This window comes from Panthera tigris, chromosome A1 (genome assembly GCF_018350195.1).
Source record: "Panthera tigris isolate Pti1 chromosome A1, P.tigris_Pti1_mat1.1, whole genome shotgun sequence".
Classification (NCBI taxonomy): Eukaryota; Metazoa; Chordata; class Mammalia; order Carnivora; family Felidae; genus Panthera; species Panthera tigris.
This window is the reverse complement of record NC_056660.1, coordinates 133,356,762-133,374,533: the sequence shown is the minus strand read 5'-3', so window position 1 is coordinate 133,374,533 and position 17,772 is coordinate 133,356,762. Positions and strand designations below refer to the sequence as shown.

Below are 17,772 nucleotides of genomic sequence, written 5' to 3'. Positions count from 1 at the left end.
AACATCAACTATACGACAGGGTCTGTTGCTGGGATTAAACAAGGATTATAATGCATTCTAAGTAGTTAGACTAATGCCCAGCACATAATAAATGCTTACAAACAACTGGTTTTTTTTATTTGTACCAAACAAGGTCCAATTCTATGTTAATTCCCCCCTTTTTAAAGAGATTTGCTCTTTAAAATGGTGTATGATTTACTAGAGATGGAACGATGAAAGATCTTGCATTCTCCTCTATTTTTCCTACAAGCAACAAATTTCTGCATCCAAACCACAATAAAACTTGACTGAAGGGCAAATCAAGGTCATATAGCTGAAATGAAGAATTTGGAGACAAGAGACTTGCCAAAAATTCTGTAGAAGAACAATACTTAAATTTCAGGAAATTACCCTTTTTTTTCCTTGGTCGATCAGTTTTGGCATTCATTTTCACACTGGAGTTATCCAACTTTTTAACCTCTAAAATAACCAATAACCAGGAGCACCTGGGTGGCTCAGTCAGTTGAGCATCTGACTTAATTTCAGTTCAGGTCATGATCTCATGGTTCATGGGATTAAGCCCCATGTTGGGCTTGGGGCTGACGGCACGGAGCCTTCTTGGGATATATTCTCTCTCTCTCTCTCTCTCTCTCTCTCTCTCTCTCTCTCTCTCTCTCCTCTCTCTCCTCTCTCTCCTCTCTCTCTTTCTCTCTCTCTCCCCCCCCCTTCTCTCTCTCTCTGCCCCTCCACTGCTCATAGGCATCCCCCTTCCTTTCTCTATCAAAAAAAAAATAAAAAACCTTAAAAAAAATTGATGGTTATGGACACAGCAGCCAAGGGTAACTTCACTGTTTTTTAGTGACAGTTTTATCCACTGAAACCATTTACAAATTTGAAGCACATTTTCCTGATGTGAGCCTTCTTTGTCACTGAAACCACTCAAGACTGTCAGGACGCTTCACCAAAATTATCTAAATGGACAATAAGCTCACATACCACAGCAAAATGGAACAGAGGATAGGAAAATAAATTACCTCTTCTCAAAAAATGACCAAGGAGATGGTAAAAAGAATCCATCAGATTTTAACATGGCAGTATTAAAGGTGCTCCAGAAAACTCACATTATACCACATACGGAATTCTGGAAACACATAATATAAAGCAGTGGTGATACCAGTTAGTTTATAAACTTAATTGTAGCGTCTTTTCAATGCAAGTACTATTACATGGCTGAATCTATATGCTTAGCACAGTGTTGGGGTTTGTGAATAACCAGCACCACCCCAACAAACCAACGGATGAAAACCCTACACGAAAGACCACGGATTTTGACAAAATGAAGATGGAAATGTATTAGATTAGAAGGAAATCTGAAATCATCAAGTCCACATTCCGGCTGGTTCAAGGGCATTCAGACCACTCCATTAGGTATTCACTGAATACCTACAACATACCTGGTCTTTCTAAATGACCACCAGCTTCTGAAGCTTGGCAAAGACAGATATCCCACAACACCACTAATTTAACCTGAGAAAGCATCTATCTAACTTACTGAATTGTTTCCATTAATTGCTAGGGCTCTTGTTGAAATGTTACAGTTTGGGGTAAGGGTATCCTTCTTCCTCTATTCCATTTTCATGGTTTCATTTTGTCTCCTTGTCTTAACTTACAACTAAATTCTTTTAAACTCCCCTTTAAAAAACACCTTACCTAGAAGGTACACATTTAAGGCTTGCCATTTTTTTTCTTTGGAGGAGAAAAACAAAGAAACAAAACAACAAAAACAAACAAACAAACAAAAATCCCTCCTTTTAAGGCACACAAGAAAATAAGACCCAGGCCATCAAAGTTTAATGGCATTTTCAGTACAGACATCGCTGGTGTGGAACCAAAGCAATAAAACCAGATTGCATTTCCACCCCCAAACTACACCAAATGGTATTAAAACGAAAGCTCCCAATCTCCTCCAAACTTGCGATCCTGGGACTGACTTAACTCAATTTATGCACCATGGTTTAAAAGCTTGTTCCAGAGAGTTTGTCCTTTTTATATTTGTCAGTTCATCAAGTGAGAAGTAACCCATTCACAGTGGCAGACATGCAGAATTTATCTTCTCCCTCCTACCAGGAAACACCCAGAGAAAACATCTCCCATGTAACAGAGTAAGAGAGCCGTGTGGCTGTGAGGAGGATGAGACAAGTTAGGCACTTACAGAGACTGTGGAGCTGGGGGTGTTTGTCCCATAGCCAGAAGAAGGGAGAGAAGCCAAGGACCAGCGGCGTCCATCAGTCCTGGTGAGAAAGGGAGATTAGCTTTGGCCAACACTGGAGTACCACTGCATGGGAACTCCAGGGAAACCGAGTATTTTCAGCCAAACGAATGACACAAATACAGTCAGTGAGGATGAGGAAATGTTCAGCAAGGGCCAGAGTAAACAAACATTATACAGCAGGTTGACTTTTATTTAAACTGAATCAATACACCCAAACAAGGAGAAAGTGAATGGGTTGATCCATATTATTGATCTCTCACTAACGCACTTTGACAAAATGAATACTGGGGATAATTACAATGGTCAGACTCAGCAGATTCAAATGAATAAAAACAGAAAGGGAGGAGGAAAAATACTCGTAGCTGGAAACTGATAACCGAGGCCATGGATCTTTTGGAATTTGTACCTGAATTCCAGCAAGGTACAAGAGCCTGTGGGGACTTCCATTACATCCTAAAGATGCTCCACTTATTTTCAAGGCAAGTGTCCTACTCATCACATCTAGGGAAGGGATTAGTGAGGCTCCAGGCTGGTTTGAGCCTTAAGTAGCAAATTACTTTCACACTAAAAAAAGGGACTGACCCTATACTTAGAATCTCTTAAGAGTTACTGCCTTCTGGCATGACCTGGCTTCATAAAGTGTTGGAACCAAAGCCCCTTGCACAGGTTTTGAGTATGCACCCCATTCTGGCCAGTGATGGCAGGGGCAGAATGAAAATTCTCCACTAGTGACAGAACCTAATGCACAGAGTACAACCGTGGCCCCATCACAGAGGCAAAACTGTCAGGAGTCCTTGAAGAGAGTGATTCTTCTCTCCAAATGGTCATAGGGTAACCTCTGGGGTAGATTCTGGTGATGAGTGAGGGTCATTACAAGGGTCTCAGATGAGTTAATGAAGCAGTAGAGACAATACTATTGCAAGGGAACACCCAAAAGCGAACTTTCTGAAATCTCTGGTTTCCTGGAATCATTACTTTATTATTTATTCTGTCTGAGTAAGACTGTGACTTCAAAACCATATACCACTGTGAAAACAAACACATGCACATTTGCCAAGGGAAAAACAGTAAAAACACACATTATAAAGAGCCTTACTGCATTCTTTAGATGGGAATATCATATGTAGACTTTCTGTAATGCGTGATTATACCAATTTACCAAATGAGAGATAAGAGCGGACCAAATTTACCACAGACACAATTCACAGTAAGTTGAAGTCAGAGGATTCAACAGCACTAGACTTGAATTTCAGAAATGTCACAGTTAGATGTTTATGTAAAAAAAAAAAAAACAAAACTGACATCTGAGACTAAATTACATTCAAGGGAAAATATAATCACAGGCTACCATGGATGTTGCCTCCAATAAATGCAAATGGTCCACAAAGACAAAATGGAGAAATTGAAGGGGACGAATCACAGAAATACTACAATGTTAAAATTTCAGTAAAATTTACCTGTCATTTCTGTGACCATGATTGGAGTACAAATGAATCAAGTATGTTTTTTTTTTTTAAAAAAAGAAGCAAAATAAAGTGTTCGTAAATATACCACATACAAGGAATGGGAACAATTAAGTCATACATTCTTTCAAAATATTTTTAAGCAATTAAAAATGTTAAAGGTTTAAAAAGACAATAATTATAATAACATGGTTCTCAAGATGGACACAGGTGAGTCCTATTTTATTAGGCTACTTATTGAAGACTTAAAATTCCATGGTGTACTTTATATTTTAAACACCTCCTATTTTTAAAAGTAAAAAATGATATGATTTTTAAAAGAATTATTCAGTCCATTTAGTAGCAATTATCAGAAACTAGTCTCTGGAAAGAACGAGGGACACCATTTCCCCCACCATGATTTTGTTTTGTGATTCATTAACTCTCCTTTCCCTCAGGTATCAATAAGCATATTTCACATGAATGAACAATTCCAAGAAAAGACAGGTTCTTATTAGTTTTGAAACATAAATTACATTTGCTTACTCTGGAAAATACACAACTAAAAGATGTTTAAACAAGACTGTACTTACTACCCTGTGCATCCACGGACCAGAAATAATTTATGTTTCATGAAGTTCCCCAAGTTCTCTGTGTCTATTTACTCAAATGGAGCACAAAAGACCATTGCGTTTTCATTACCATGACAACCGCACATCAGCTGTTACTATATGCGCTACATATAGTACTTAAGAGAGAGCATGCCCTCTTTTTTCAAGAAGGCTATCACACAAGTGCAATTTGGATCCTGCTAACAATGTTGTCTTTTCTTTGCAGTAGCTACCAATAAAATGTTATCGGAAGACAGACTTCATCCTTGCCAAAGCAACAAGGCTTTTTTAAAGAGTAATTTTTTTTCTTTTCCTTTTTTTTTTTTCTCCTGTGGGTAAAAATCTCTCAATGTGAAACTAAGTGAATAAGAAGCGAAAAACATCAGATGAGAACACAGAATACAGAAAGATTGGCACAAAAACCCAGTATTTCAACATGACTCACAAAAATTTAGATTAATATAGTGTACAATGAAGAATGAAAAGTCCCAGTATCAACCTGGCTATTATAATTGTATGAAGAGGAAGAAGATTTATTTATTTAATTGTTATAAGTCACCTGGAGTGACACATTTGACATTCTGGTTGATCCTGGAACAAGCTGAACTATGCCAGCACTCAACAAGTGTCTTATGACCCGAACTCAGCAGGCAATTGCTGAGTTCTAGTAATTTGCTTGTGCAAATACATTCTGAGATTTACTCTGGTAAGCAACAACAAGCCAACTAGGAAACACCTATGGCATGTATTCAGGGCTCCATATTTCCAACCTAAGTAAAAGCAGTTTCCAAATAAGTCCCACACCTTCCGGGAAAGCCAGAACAATGTTATTACCTCCATCTTCTCACCCAGGAAAAAAAATGTTAATTCTGTAATCGGATGGATTGTAAATCAGTATCACAGTTATTAGCAAAGTAAAAATATTTACTATACTACAATGCTCATTTTCAGCCTTTTAGCACAGTGGTAAAAAAAAAAAATCAGTATGAGAATTTTACCTTTAATATATGTACTAGATGATGCAGAAAGCAAGTGAGTGTCATATTTTCCAGCCTGAAATTAAACTATTACATCACAGGGGATGTCTACTGGTGGGTTATTATTACATATATAAGATGAGAAAACATTAATAAACTTGATCTTTATCCCTTCACTCAAGAATAGTTTTAAAAAATGCAGCAATCTCTTCTCTGCTGAACTGAATATACAAAATAATAAAATGTGAGACCCTCAAAAATGGTATTATTTCTTGAAGGCTCAAAAATGCATACCAAATGGAAGGGAATGGAGACCCACGAGTTCCATGTCTCCTTAATAAAAATCAACTTTAAGATGGAAGACAGATACACGAGAGGTTATATAAAAATACACCAATTTGAGTTTTTATAGCAAATGTAGGATTCTGTTTACTTGAATAAAAGTTTAAAAAGATGATCACTCATGTCCTAATTGAAATTAATACTTTTTGAAGACTGTAGAGGGAGGTCCATCTGTAAATTCATGCAAAATGGGCTAGAGTTCTGTGCTCATCTTGTGTCATGGTTGAAGGTTTACTGGTCAAAAACTAGCATATGCCTGGGGGTTTGTGTATTTTGTTAAATAGCAAAGAAACCAAACTGCCCTATCCTCTAGTCACCCACTTAATTATCAGGTTTTCTTCATTTTTATAAATAAGGCAGAATGAAGAGACTATGATTTGTCATGCTTAAATGCACGTTGTAATGAGATTTGCATTTTTCTTACTACTTAATGTGATGAAATGCATTCTTTTAAGAGATATGTTTTAAAGGCTATGGTGGGTTCTTGTTTATTAATTTTTTGTAAGGTTTTTTTTTTTTTCCACTTAGAGTAGCAGCATTATCATGAATTAATATTCACTGGGCAAACACAGGCTTTTCGGGACCTGTTAATTTTCTCATTTTTTTTTTAAGTGCTTAAAACAAGTTGCTAAAAGAAGAAAAGCTGGAAAAGGGCCAAAAGTCAGGCGGGGGGGGGGGGGGGTGTCTCAAGTTCCTTAGAGAGCATGTCTTATACTCTTGTGTCCTGCCCACAGTGAAGCCTGGAACCTTACACACACAGGCATTTACCACATAGTGGGGAATGTGTGACATTTACAAGGGAATCTTAATTACAGAGAATTCTGAAAATACTGCCAACAGATCCTTTTCTCTGGATTTAGTAATGTAAATGCATTACGTGCTGACAAATGGCAGTGAGGACACTCCAGGTTTTGCTGCCTAGTAACATGTGTTAAAACCATTTTTTTTTTAACCTACACACAAGTCTTTATTAGTGCTATGTTAATCTACTTCATGGTATAGTTAGGTCTCTGAGAAAAATGAGCAAACATGCAGGACAATCAGACCATAAACTGAATCTGTCCTGAATATTCAGAGACCTATAGCTGAAGGGGCATTTTGTTCTCTGTGTTTTTCCAGTAGAAGATCCAGAACAAAAAAGGTGTGATGTTACATCACATGCCCATGATCCTCTGAACAACAAGACTTTCTTGTGACTGAATGACCTAGAAATAACATGTATCTTCAATACTTGGTGTCAAATTCTAACTAAGATAGGAAGAGAAAACATAAAATGTCCTATAGTTCATAGGGGGATTACTAAATTGGTGGCTTCACTCTCTCACATAAAGAGCCATCTTAGACTTTATACCCTGCGACCCCAAGAAAGGTCATTTAAAAAAAAAAAAAAGTATTTCAATAATAACAAAAAACAGTTGCACCAGGACATGTAAATCAATCAAATCCTTATAATGTAAGCTCAGATAACTCAGTAATAATCTGTTGAACATCAAGCACAAGGCATTGCACCGGCGATAAGAGAAAGAAATGGAAACAGTCATTTTTTGCCCTCACTGGGAATCCACCATCTAGGAAAGGACCAAGAGAGGTCCATGTAACTCTAGCATGAGTCAGATATCATTATTAAACTTTTAAAGCAGGAGTGTTTACAACAAAGTTTTGCAGTGGTCCAAAGCTATCTTTGGGCAGGGAGCTTCAGAGAAAGCCGTATATGACGATGGGTAGGATCACACAGGCAGAAGGCAGAGGTACAGGAGGGAACAGCGGGGAATGAGGAAGAGTGAGGTTCGGGAGACAGGATCTTCTACAAAACACTTTTCTATTCAACTCAAAGGAAGTCCTTACCTCCGTGCAAATGAGAAATGGGCTGAGGCACTGGGGGAGAAATTTCTTGGACTATCTTGAGGGCTGTTTCCTGTAAAGAGAAACAGAGGGAAAAATCACAACATGATTCCTATCCCACATCCAGAATCATCTTCTTGCAAGTAATGCATTTCTGTACATTTTTGTCAAACGTCCATCTCCAAGAATGTTTTAGTTTTGCTGGCAGCAGGGCTGGGGGGTGGGGGGGGTGGGGGGGGCGGGAGAGCAAATGGGCTTGAGTCCCAGCACAGCGTTCCAAGTGCACAGGTATATAAATAAGCACACTCACCCATCACCAAGCAGCAGTCTTCCACAGATTAATAACCTCAGTATTTCAGGACTATAGAATAACGTATATACACGTGTCTTGATTCTTAGTCTTGCAGATGTTAACATTTTAAACAGGTGATGGAAATAGAAGTGTATGCTCCAACTTGTGTGTGTGTGGCGGGGGCGGGGGGGGGGGCTCTCTACTTTAGAAATGGGTGGGGGCTCTCTACTTTAGAAAAAGCAGCCTTAGTATTTTTTTATTAACAGAAACCGGGTACATGTCTGAATTCTGGAAAATGAATCCTTGTATTCCAGGGTACATATTTTAAAGGTGGAAATGTCAGAACTGATCATAAAATCCTGGGAAGAACCCAGCAGTCTGGACCTGTTTCCCAAACGACCCAGCTCGGTGCATGGGTGGTTCAGTGGTAGAATTCTCGCCTGCCAAATGACCTAGCTTACTCTCAGCATGGCCCAAGTGGCCCAGCAGGATTAGCCCTTATCAATATTTTATTCAACAGTCCCCCTGCTCCTAAGCATCTGGGCTGTGACTGGCCAGGCAGGCTTTAAAAGCCACTATCACACAAAGGCTGGCAGGGGGTGTTCTTAAATCCTTCCATGGGGGGCGGGGGAGGGGGAGCACAGACCGCTCACTGTAAAGAGAGCAGCTCCTTGGGGGCTTGTTACTTTCTCCATCAGAACACTCAACCTGCTGCTGATCATTGAGAAAGCTTGGCAGGCAGCTGGTGAGGGGCAGTTCAGGACACTCCAGACCACCCGGCTTCCCTCTGCATGTTTAATTAGACTGGCAGAATTATCTGAGGACCGGATGGAATTGTAGCTGGTTTAAATAAGGAGGTGAGGGAAAGCTGCAAACTAAGCTTGTACGATCTTGAAACACGGAAAATAAATCAGGAAGATCTGTTTAATCCTTTACAGCCAGCCAGTTCCCACATTACTGATTTTATAACGGAAGTGACAATTGTAGTTAGGTGTGAGGCATACAAGATTGCATGTTCCAGTCAGTACCTAGCTGTAAACAATTTATAACCTGTGTGCAAAAAAGAACAGACTAACCCATTAAAGAGGATAAGTTTAGTGTTACCTTGAGGACTTCTGGACTGGTTATACCCCTACTGAAATTTTTCAATTAACTTAAGGTTGCAAAGTTTACACTGATGTCTTCAACAGATGCCATTAACTTTATGACAGACAGCACAATTAAAGCCATTTGAATAGGAAGCGCTGAAAAGCCCATTTCTTTATGGACAGAGAATCTAGAAGCATTTTTCCCTCTGCTGCAATGAAATTTATCATGTCTTTGCATCTGTTGTTCCTTGGGCCCCTGGAGAAATGTATTCTGCTTTCGCCATCCAGTAAGCCAGGACTCTTTCCGTCCATTTATCTACACAGCTAAATTAAGTTCCGTCAACTTCTCCCAACAGCCTTAATTCTCCCTGCCCCATCTCTTCCCAACTTAGCTTATATATCACTCTTCACAGCCTTGAAAGATCTTGAAAAATTCAACATGGCTAAAAGTTTTGTTTCCTAAAGAGAAATGAATCTAATGCCAAAAATCTTAGTGTAGATTTTATTTGGGGGAAAAAAAATGTTCACTTTGCTCACACCCCATATAGATTTCCTAAATTATTAGGAAAAACAAAACAGTTAATTGTTGGAAGCCAAGGTATGAGAGGTCTAACAATCTCTGCTACCCAATTCATTGAGAATAAATAATGAAACCTGGCACCAAATTCTTAGCCCCATGTTCTTTGTAAAGGGAACACTACATCTGGAAATTATAATGAGATCAACTAGAACTAGAGAGAGCTTATTAAATATTTTTAAGAATCTAAAGAAGGGAAAAACAAGGAATGAACTTAAAATTCTTCTCACTTTTAGAGATTTTAATGAGTGGTCCCTAGGAAGCCATGTAACATCCTACAATACATGGCAACCCCCTCACTTTGAAGATGAGCAGATAGAGACAGAGATATAAAGAGATAGGTTAATTTTCTGCTCTTAATGAAAAAAAAAAATCAAGGCTACCATTAAATAGTTCTGTTTTTATTATTTTCTTTAATGTTCATTTATTTTTGAGAGACAAAGAGACAGAGGACGAGTGGGGGAGAGGCAGAGAGAGAGGGAGACATGGGATCTGAAGCAGGATCCAGGCTCTGAGCTGTCAGCCCAGGGACCGAGGCGGGGCTCCAACCCACAAACCGTGAGATCGCGACCTGAGCTGAAGTCGGATGCTTAACTGAGCCACCCAGGCACCCCAACCATTAACCATTTTCAATCTTTGGGTTTTGCCTCTGCATCTTGTGCTGCCTTTCTAAGCCAATCGATTGAAAATATTCCTCATTTTCTTCTCATCCACTACATTGCTGTAAAATCAAACACAAATTCCAAAACTTAAGACTGCAAAGCCATCTGCAAAATCTTGCTAATAACAGATCTTTTCTTCCTGTTTTATGGCAGGTCTAGATTTAAGTGCCAAGGTGTATACACACACACCCCCCCCCCCCACATACTATCACAAAGGCTCTTAAAGGTATGGGATATTAGAGAAAATGATGGTGGCCTGAACTAGAATATCTGACAATTCATTAAAGAGAAGAAACTACAGCTTAATTTGAAGACGGTTCAGGAAGCTCAAAAGAAGAAACGGAAGAACCTCAGGAAGGAGACAGAAACGACCCAAAGGGAGTAGGGCAATGCAGTAGAGACAGATATTCTGGCAGTAGGGGAGTCAGACTGGTAGAGCCAATGAGTTGTGAACTACGTTTATTGGTATTACCCAGAGGAGGGCCTCAATAGATGTCTTAACCTCAATAGATGTCTCAATAGATGGCATAAATGTGTTAGGCGGACAGAGGAGCAGCCAAAGAAGAGGAGCTGAGGTGCTGAGATTAGGACCTGACAGGCCAACAGAAAAAATATTTTGGTGAGCAAACCTAGCATAATTGGTGATGGACTAGAAATGAAGTAATGAAAATATTACAGACTACAAGTGACCAAACATTTCCAATATGGATAGACTATGGGTGACTGACTGCCCACTGTGGGACAACGACTGCCCATTAGTAGGGAATTTGGAGAGAGAAGTGGCATGGTACTACTAGGAGATGAAAAGGGCGGATGAGTATTCTGTAGATTATTCTGTGTTATTACAGAATATTCCTCAATGTTCCTTAGGGAGAAATAACAAGATTAGCAGATTAGAATGGTAGGAGTCAAACTTTGAAGTCTGTGTTCTTATTTGAATAAAAATTGATTTCTGGGGCTTCTGGGTGGCTCAGTCAGTTAAGCATCTGGCTCTTGATTTCGGCTCAGGTCATGAGCACACAGTTCATGGGTTCAAGCCCCACATCAGGTTCTGTGCTGTCAGCTTGGGATTTCTTCCTCTCTCTCTGCTCCTCCCTCAGTCATGCATGCACTCTTTCTCTTGAAATAAATAAATAAACAAACTTTAAAAAATTGATTTCCAGGTTACCTACTCAGTCTCGAAAACCTTACAGTGTTCAAAATACCACTAACCTAGAACACACAAAAAAAGCACATCTTATATACGTATTCTTAACTCATGAAATGAGGACCAGGCTGCCAGGGATGTGCACACCGAGTCCCCAGGATAAAAAAGCAAGACGGACTGAAACCGGCGTCCTACACATGACCTTCACTCCTCACAGCACTGCTCTCTGAATTCATCCCCCCATCTGCAAAGCAATACCTGAGAGACTCTCAAGCGAAAACTGGTGCCAGTTAATTCTCTGCCCATATGTGCAGCACTTGCTTATAACTCAAACCCTGCTGCTCCCAGGGATTTGCTGGCTCTTGGATGTCTGAGCACTAGGACACTTTATAGGATGTTGTTATTGCCGCTGATGTTTTTGACCTGGTAAAGTAAACCTTAGTAGTGGTCAGGCATTTGGTAGGTAATTAACTCTCTGATCCCAGGGGTGGGGTTGGGGGGAGGGCTAGAATGGCCAACATACAAGCAATATAACAAATTGGGGCTTTACCTAACGGTTCTGCACAGGGTGCCTCATTGTAGAGGCAGTTATTGTTAAGAAAGTGATTTCCAGATTAATTAAATTGTTTGATTGCTTTGTAATTAGGTTGGAGAAGTCCTGTGTCTTCACCACAGAGAAACAAGCTGCAAATCTATTTAAAAGGCATATGCTATACCCACTACAGATTATTAATGTGCTTTTAATAGCTGTCTGTTCACAAAATGATAGTTTCTGGTTGCCTTGATTTTCTATCAGGACTGAGGGAATCCAAGAATTAATGATAATTGCCATTTGAAACTCCTGGTGGATCAAAGAGTAAGCCCCCATTTGAGTCCTTGTTGTCATTACTTGATGATCAGCTTAAATGACTTGTGCCGTTTTATACTACAACAATCAGTACCGTGTTTCCTATAGCTCCACAGGAGATTCTCAGCAACACACGGCCACTACTTTAAACCCTAAGACCAGGGGGCGCCTGGGTGGCTCAGTTGGTTGAGTGACCGATTTCGGCTCAGGTCAGGATCTCGTGGTCTGTGGATTCAAGCCCCATGTTGGGCTCTGTGCTGACAGCTCAGAGCCTGGAGCCTGCTTCGGATTCTGTGTCTCTGTCTCTCTCTCTCTGTCCCTCCCCTGCTTGTGCTCTGTCTCTCTATTTCTCAAAAATAAACTTTAAACACAAACACACACACACACACACACACACACACACACACACACACCAAAATAAAGTAAGCCCTGAGAGCAAACTGGAAAGAATCCAACCTAGGATCTCTTTCCAACACGGATGCCAACAGATAAGATGGGCACTGGAACAGTTATGCAGGAACCTTAGGCTGAGTGAACTTTCAGAAACAATAGTTCCAATCATCTGAGTACTTTGACTCCATCCTACCAGACCCAGCTAACACAAGAAAAGTTAAAAAAAAAAAAAAAAAAAAAAAAAAGATCTTCCCTTCACTTAGACAGCTGTCTCAGCAACTGGCTCCTCTCCAGATATAATTGTGGGATATTAATTAAAGCTGGGCAGCTGTTTAGAATCTAAGTGGACACAGAAAAACCTTGATTGGCCATCAGTGGCATTATCTCTGGGTAGGCTGTGAAGTGTCCACAGCAGGCCAACAAATGGAAAGTAGACTTCTCTGTGTTCTCAAGTAAACAGAGCATTATAGACAATGAACCAAAGTTTTCATAAAATATGGGCTCTCCGAACCTGTTTTGCTTTTCCCTGTCCCTTCCTGCTTATTGATCTTCCAGCAGCCAGTATCACTACTCACTAGCATCTCCCTGATTAATTCATTCAATAAATATTTATCAATCCTCTACTACATAGAAGGGAATAATAAGATTTAATTTACATTTTAGAAAGATCCTTCTAGTGTTCTGTGACCGATGGCTCTAAGCAGGCATGAGTGGACCAGGGAGATCAGTTAGGGGGCTACTTGCACAGATAAGGTAAGATATGATGGCAATATGGACAGGGTAACTGCAGATGCTAGCTGTGTCTAGCAGGACAATGAATAGGACTGGCTGAAAATGTGGATTGAGTGGGATGATAAGGGAAAGAGAAGAAACAAAGAGGACTCCTAAATTTCAAGACTAAGCAAAAGAGTAGATGGTGGCATTTACTGAGATGAAGAAAACCAAGGGAGGAGAGAGCTTGGGAGTATAAGACAGACTACGTGGGTAGGCTTTAGGCTCTTTTACTTACAGAGACATCACCTCAAATAATTTCAAATCTATCAAAATGTACTCATGTTCTATATTATATGCAATTTATATTTAGTTGCAGTTCTCACATAACATTTATATTGATTAAATATTTAAAACTTCTCTAATAGTTTTTGTTATTGAAAGCAAGTAACATTTTTCCAGTTCACATTTCTTAAAAAAATTTTTTAATGTTTATTTATTTTTGAGACATACAGGAGACAGAGTGTGAGCGGTAGAGGGGCAGAGAGAGAGGGAGACACAGAATCCAAAGCAGGCTCCAGGCTCTGAGCTGTCAGCACAGAGCCTGATGGGGCTCGAACCCACAAACTGTGAGATCATGACCTGACCCAAAGTCAGACACTCAACAGACCAAGCCACCCAGGTGCCCCTCCAGTTCACATTATTTAGTGCCTAGCAGACTGAATAGTCTTAATCTGTTTCAGACACTCAAATCTCAGTGCTGGTGAAGGGTTTATAGAGAAGAAAAATTCTACAGGCTAAACAATGAAGTCTGAGTAATGATAACTTCAATCATTCTGTTACTTGTCACCATGGGGTGAAACTAAATGGAATCTAACAACATGTACTCTATTCCCTTTCTCTCTTCTTCTAATCGCTAATTCTAAATGTTGGTAGACGATGAACTCTAGTTATACATGTAGATACACAGAAAGTGTATTTTGGATTCTCAGTGCCTAACCTAGTCCTTACAATATAGAAAACTAGAAACACACAGCTTTTTAAAAACTCAATGATTATGTATTAGGTTTTTTTATGCACAGAGCTTGGAGCTACCTGCTACAATAGATAAAGAGGCCAACAAGACCTAAAGAGCCAAAAATCTGATAGAGGCAGCTAACTCTATACATCACCCAGCTCTAGACTCATCTTGAAAAACCAATTCTGCATCCAAATTCATGGGAAAAAAAAAAAAAAAAACACTTTCTTAAACCAAAGTCCTTCAATGTATCAAAATTACTTACTAAAAGTGAGCTCTCAACAATGAAACCTTGTGGAGAATACACTGTGTCACAACAGATTCTTGCCCAATGTACATGTGACGCTTTCTAAGGAATGAGTGATGAGGGTGCAGCATGGGAAACATAAGCAATGAGTGGTGAGGGTGCAGCATGGGAAACATGTAGGGAGTAAAAGAGAGATCCAGTAACAGGTCAACTTCTATGTCATAAGACTCTTGCAGATGCCTATTGTCTCCATTTCATGAAGCTGTTCTCTGGAATTCGTGTACTCTATTTGAAATGCTGCGGCATTGACACAAAGCCCTTGGAGATGTGTTATAATGGGTTCTTGAGAATGTTTTAGCTTTTCATTGACCCTTCCTTATTACTCTGAATTGATGTCACATCTCAAGGTGATCCCGAGTAAAGACTGGTGAATGTCAAGAGTGATGAAGAAAGTTGATACTTTATGTTTTCCTCCCATCTACAGTAATTCATCTTCCCACAATAGAGATTATTTTTAGCTGTTGTTTAAAGTTACTGAGTAGCATTTTTAAGGTCAAAAAAAGGGAAGTTAAGAACATAGCCAGTGCAACAGATATTCTGAAGGTTCATGCAATTTTATGAAACTTGACGCATTCCTTCATCTTAGATAATTAATTCATATCTGAATCAGGATAAAAGATGGAGTTAAAGAATGTAACCTACGGTGTGCATTTTTTTTCTATTTTACATGAAAGGATTTCAATTCTTGAACATAATTAGATACAAAGCATTTCTTCCCTTTTTACCTACAAAAGAGAGGAGGGTGCTATCAGGAAATTGTTTCCTCTCAGATTGTTTGCTTCAACTGCTTAGTAATTTCTAGTCAAAGAGGAAGTATTAAATGGCATGGTGTGCACATCCATGTAACTTGCTAAATATAATCTAAATGTATTCTCTATTATAAACTTTTTCTTTTCAGCTCTTACAGTTAAAAAATACATGTGCAATTTAAGGTGGCCCCATATAGCAAATTCTAAGTGCTTCTTTGGCTTCTTGTACACAGGAAGTCTATGTGAAAGAAGCAAAATATGTTTATTGTTTTAACAGTTACCTAAGCATTTTCAGTTTCTAACTCCAGAAACAGGTTCAGACTTCAAAGAATCAAAGACATTCAATTCTATTGATTCATTATAAAATAATATGAAATGTGCCAAGTATCTAACAAATCAGAATTGTGACGCTCAGTTCCCAGAAACCATCCCAATGTTGGAAATTCCCTGGTCCTGAGACTTTGCCTTAGTATTTTTTTCTTCCACTCTCCTCTTTCATATCCTTAGATCAATAAACAGTTCTCAACTTGGGGTGCATAACAGAATCACTTGGGAAGCTTTAAAAATGCTGATATCCAGGTCCCAATGCTTTTTTTTTTTTTTTTAACGAAATGATTGTACAATGCTGCCAGAATTGGGAACCATGAGCTTAGAATTTGCTCATATGATATATAAATCAGATCCAAAACTTCCATTTGGCCTTTAGAGCTCTTAACCAGGAAGCTTTGCATTTTTTTCCACTTCTCCATTTCTTTCCATAAGGCAACCTCCCTCCTTCTTGTTTCATGTACACTAGTTCAATGTCCCTTTTACAGATTCACTCCAAGGAGTAAGATTTGAAATTCTTTCTCTATCAAACCAAACAAAGAGCATCCTACCATGTCAACACTCTGGAAATCCCACCTGCCCACAGGTTTCCTCTTAGGTTTATCAAAGCAATCATATACTTCCTCTACCCAAATCCTACTGCTACCCTCCTCCACACTCGATTACTTCCACAATTTCTCCCTTCTTCTCAAACAGAAACACTCCCTCCACCCCAAGCTTAGCTGTGTATCATTCCTATGTTCCCAGATTAAGACCAGAAATCTCCATAGAATGTAAGGAAAAAAACCCTTCGTTAACCATAATCTTGTTTCACGTTCACTATCAACTTTAATCTTTTGATTGTTCAAAGCTAGAACACCAGTTTTCATTTCAATCACCACCTAACAGTATATGAATGAGATATTAGCCTTAAAACTATCTATCTCCTTTCATTTTTCATAGGCGGAACACCAGTATTCGGGTCATGTAATACTGGAACAGTTACAATTATGAGAACAGTTGAAATCAATGCACAGGGGCCTCGAGGCAACACGTAATTATCAGAAGCAAAAATAAGACCACTCCAATTATCCTTATCATTCCTCCTTACAGAAAAACATGATTTGGCCTTCTCCATGACAGAGATGTGTCCATTCGGGTCCTCATTTGTGTTGTATATACGCATCCATGGTACTTTTAGCATACATTCATAAGTTATTGATGGGTAGGGTGAGGGGAGCCTGCTTCAAACCACACACAACTCATTGATTCTCTCTGCACAAATGCCAACCTTTAGACAGTCACTATCTTAAGGGGCCACAGTTACTAATTACAATGTGTCGAACCCTTCAGGTATGTTGAAGTGTATTGAGGTAGGGGAAAAAGTGATCAGTCTTCTTCAACAGCACGACAGGGTCTCTATGGCCCTCTGAAGGAAAAATGAGCTACACAACAGGTATAAGTTTTGGAATATTAAATCACATGCCAAATCCTTACCTAACTAAATGCAACACCACAAAATGTAAAACTGCTAGAAGAAAACAAAGAATAGCCCCTCGATATCAGCTTGGCAATAATTTTCGGAATATGACACCAAAGGTACAAACAATAAAATCAAAAGGAAATAAATAGGAGTACATCAAACTAAAAAACTCCTACATAGCAAAAGAAACAATCAGCACAACGAAAAGGCAACCTACCAAATGGAAGAAAATATTTGCAAACCATCTAAATGATAAGAAATTAACACCCAAAATATATAAGATCATACAACTCAGTAAAAACACAAGCAACCCAATTAACAAATGTGCAAATACCTTAAATGAACTTTTTCCTAAAAAATACGTATAGATGGCTAACAGATACATGAAAAAATGCTCAACATCACTCATTATCGGGGAAACACAAACCAAAATCACAGTGAGATATCATTCGCGTGTTTTGCAGTAACTACTATGAAAAAGACAAGAGACAAGGGTTGGCAAGGATGTAGAAAAGAAGAAACCTTTGTGCCTAGGTGGTGGGTATGTAAACTGGTGCAGCCATTATGGAAAACAGTATGGAGGTTCCTCAAAAAATTAAAAATACAAATAGCATACTAACCAAAATTTCCACCTTTGGGTATTTATCCAAAGGTAATGAAATCACTACTTCTGGGTATTTACCCAAAGATAATGAAATCACTATCTCAAAAATGTATCTGCACCCCA

At 39.1% G+C, this 17,772-nt stretch overlaps 1 protein-coding gene across 5 annotated transcripts in view; it reads right to left on the bottom strand.

Moving 5' to 3' along the window:
* The window catches only part of MAST4 (microtubule associated serine/threonine kinase family member 4), a 562,621-nt gene that overhangs the window by 69,288 nt on the left and 475,561 nt on the right, over nt 1–17,772 (bottom strand). For all 5 annotated transcript variants that reach the window (XM_042987724.1, XM_042987722.1, XM_042987723.1 and 2 more), the window contains 2 exons: nt 7,469–7,538; nt 2,192–2,270 (listed from right to left, as the gene is read on the bottom strand). In XM_042987724.1, the coding sequence (XP_042843658.1) occupies nt 2,192–2,270; nt 7,469–7,538 (149 nt within the window). The remainder of the gene's footprint in view (nt 1–2,191; nt 2,271–7,468; nt 7,539–17,772) is intronic.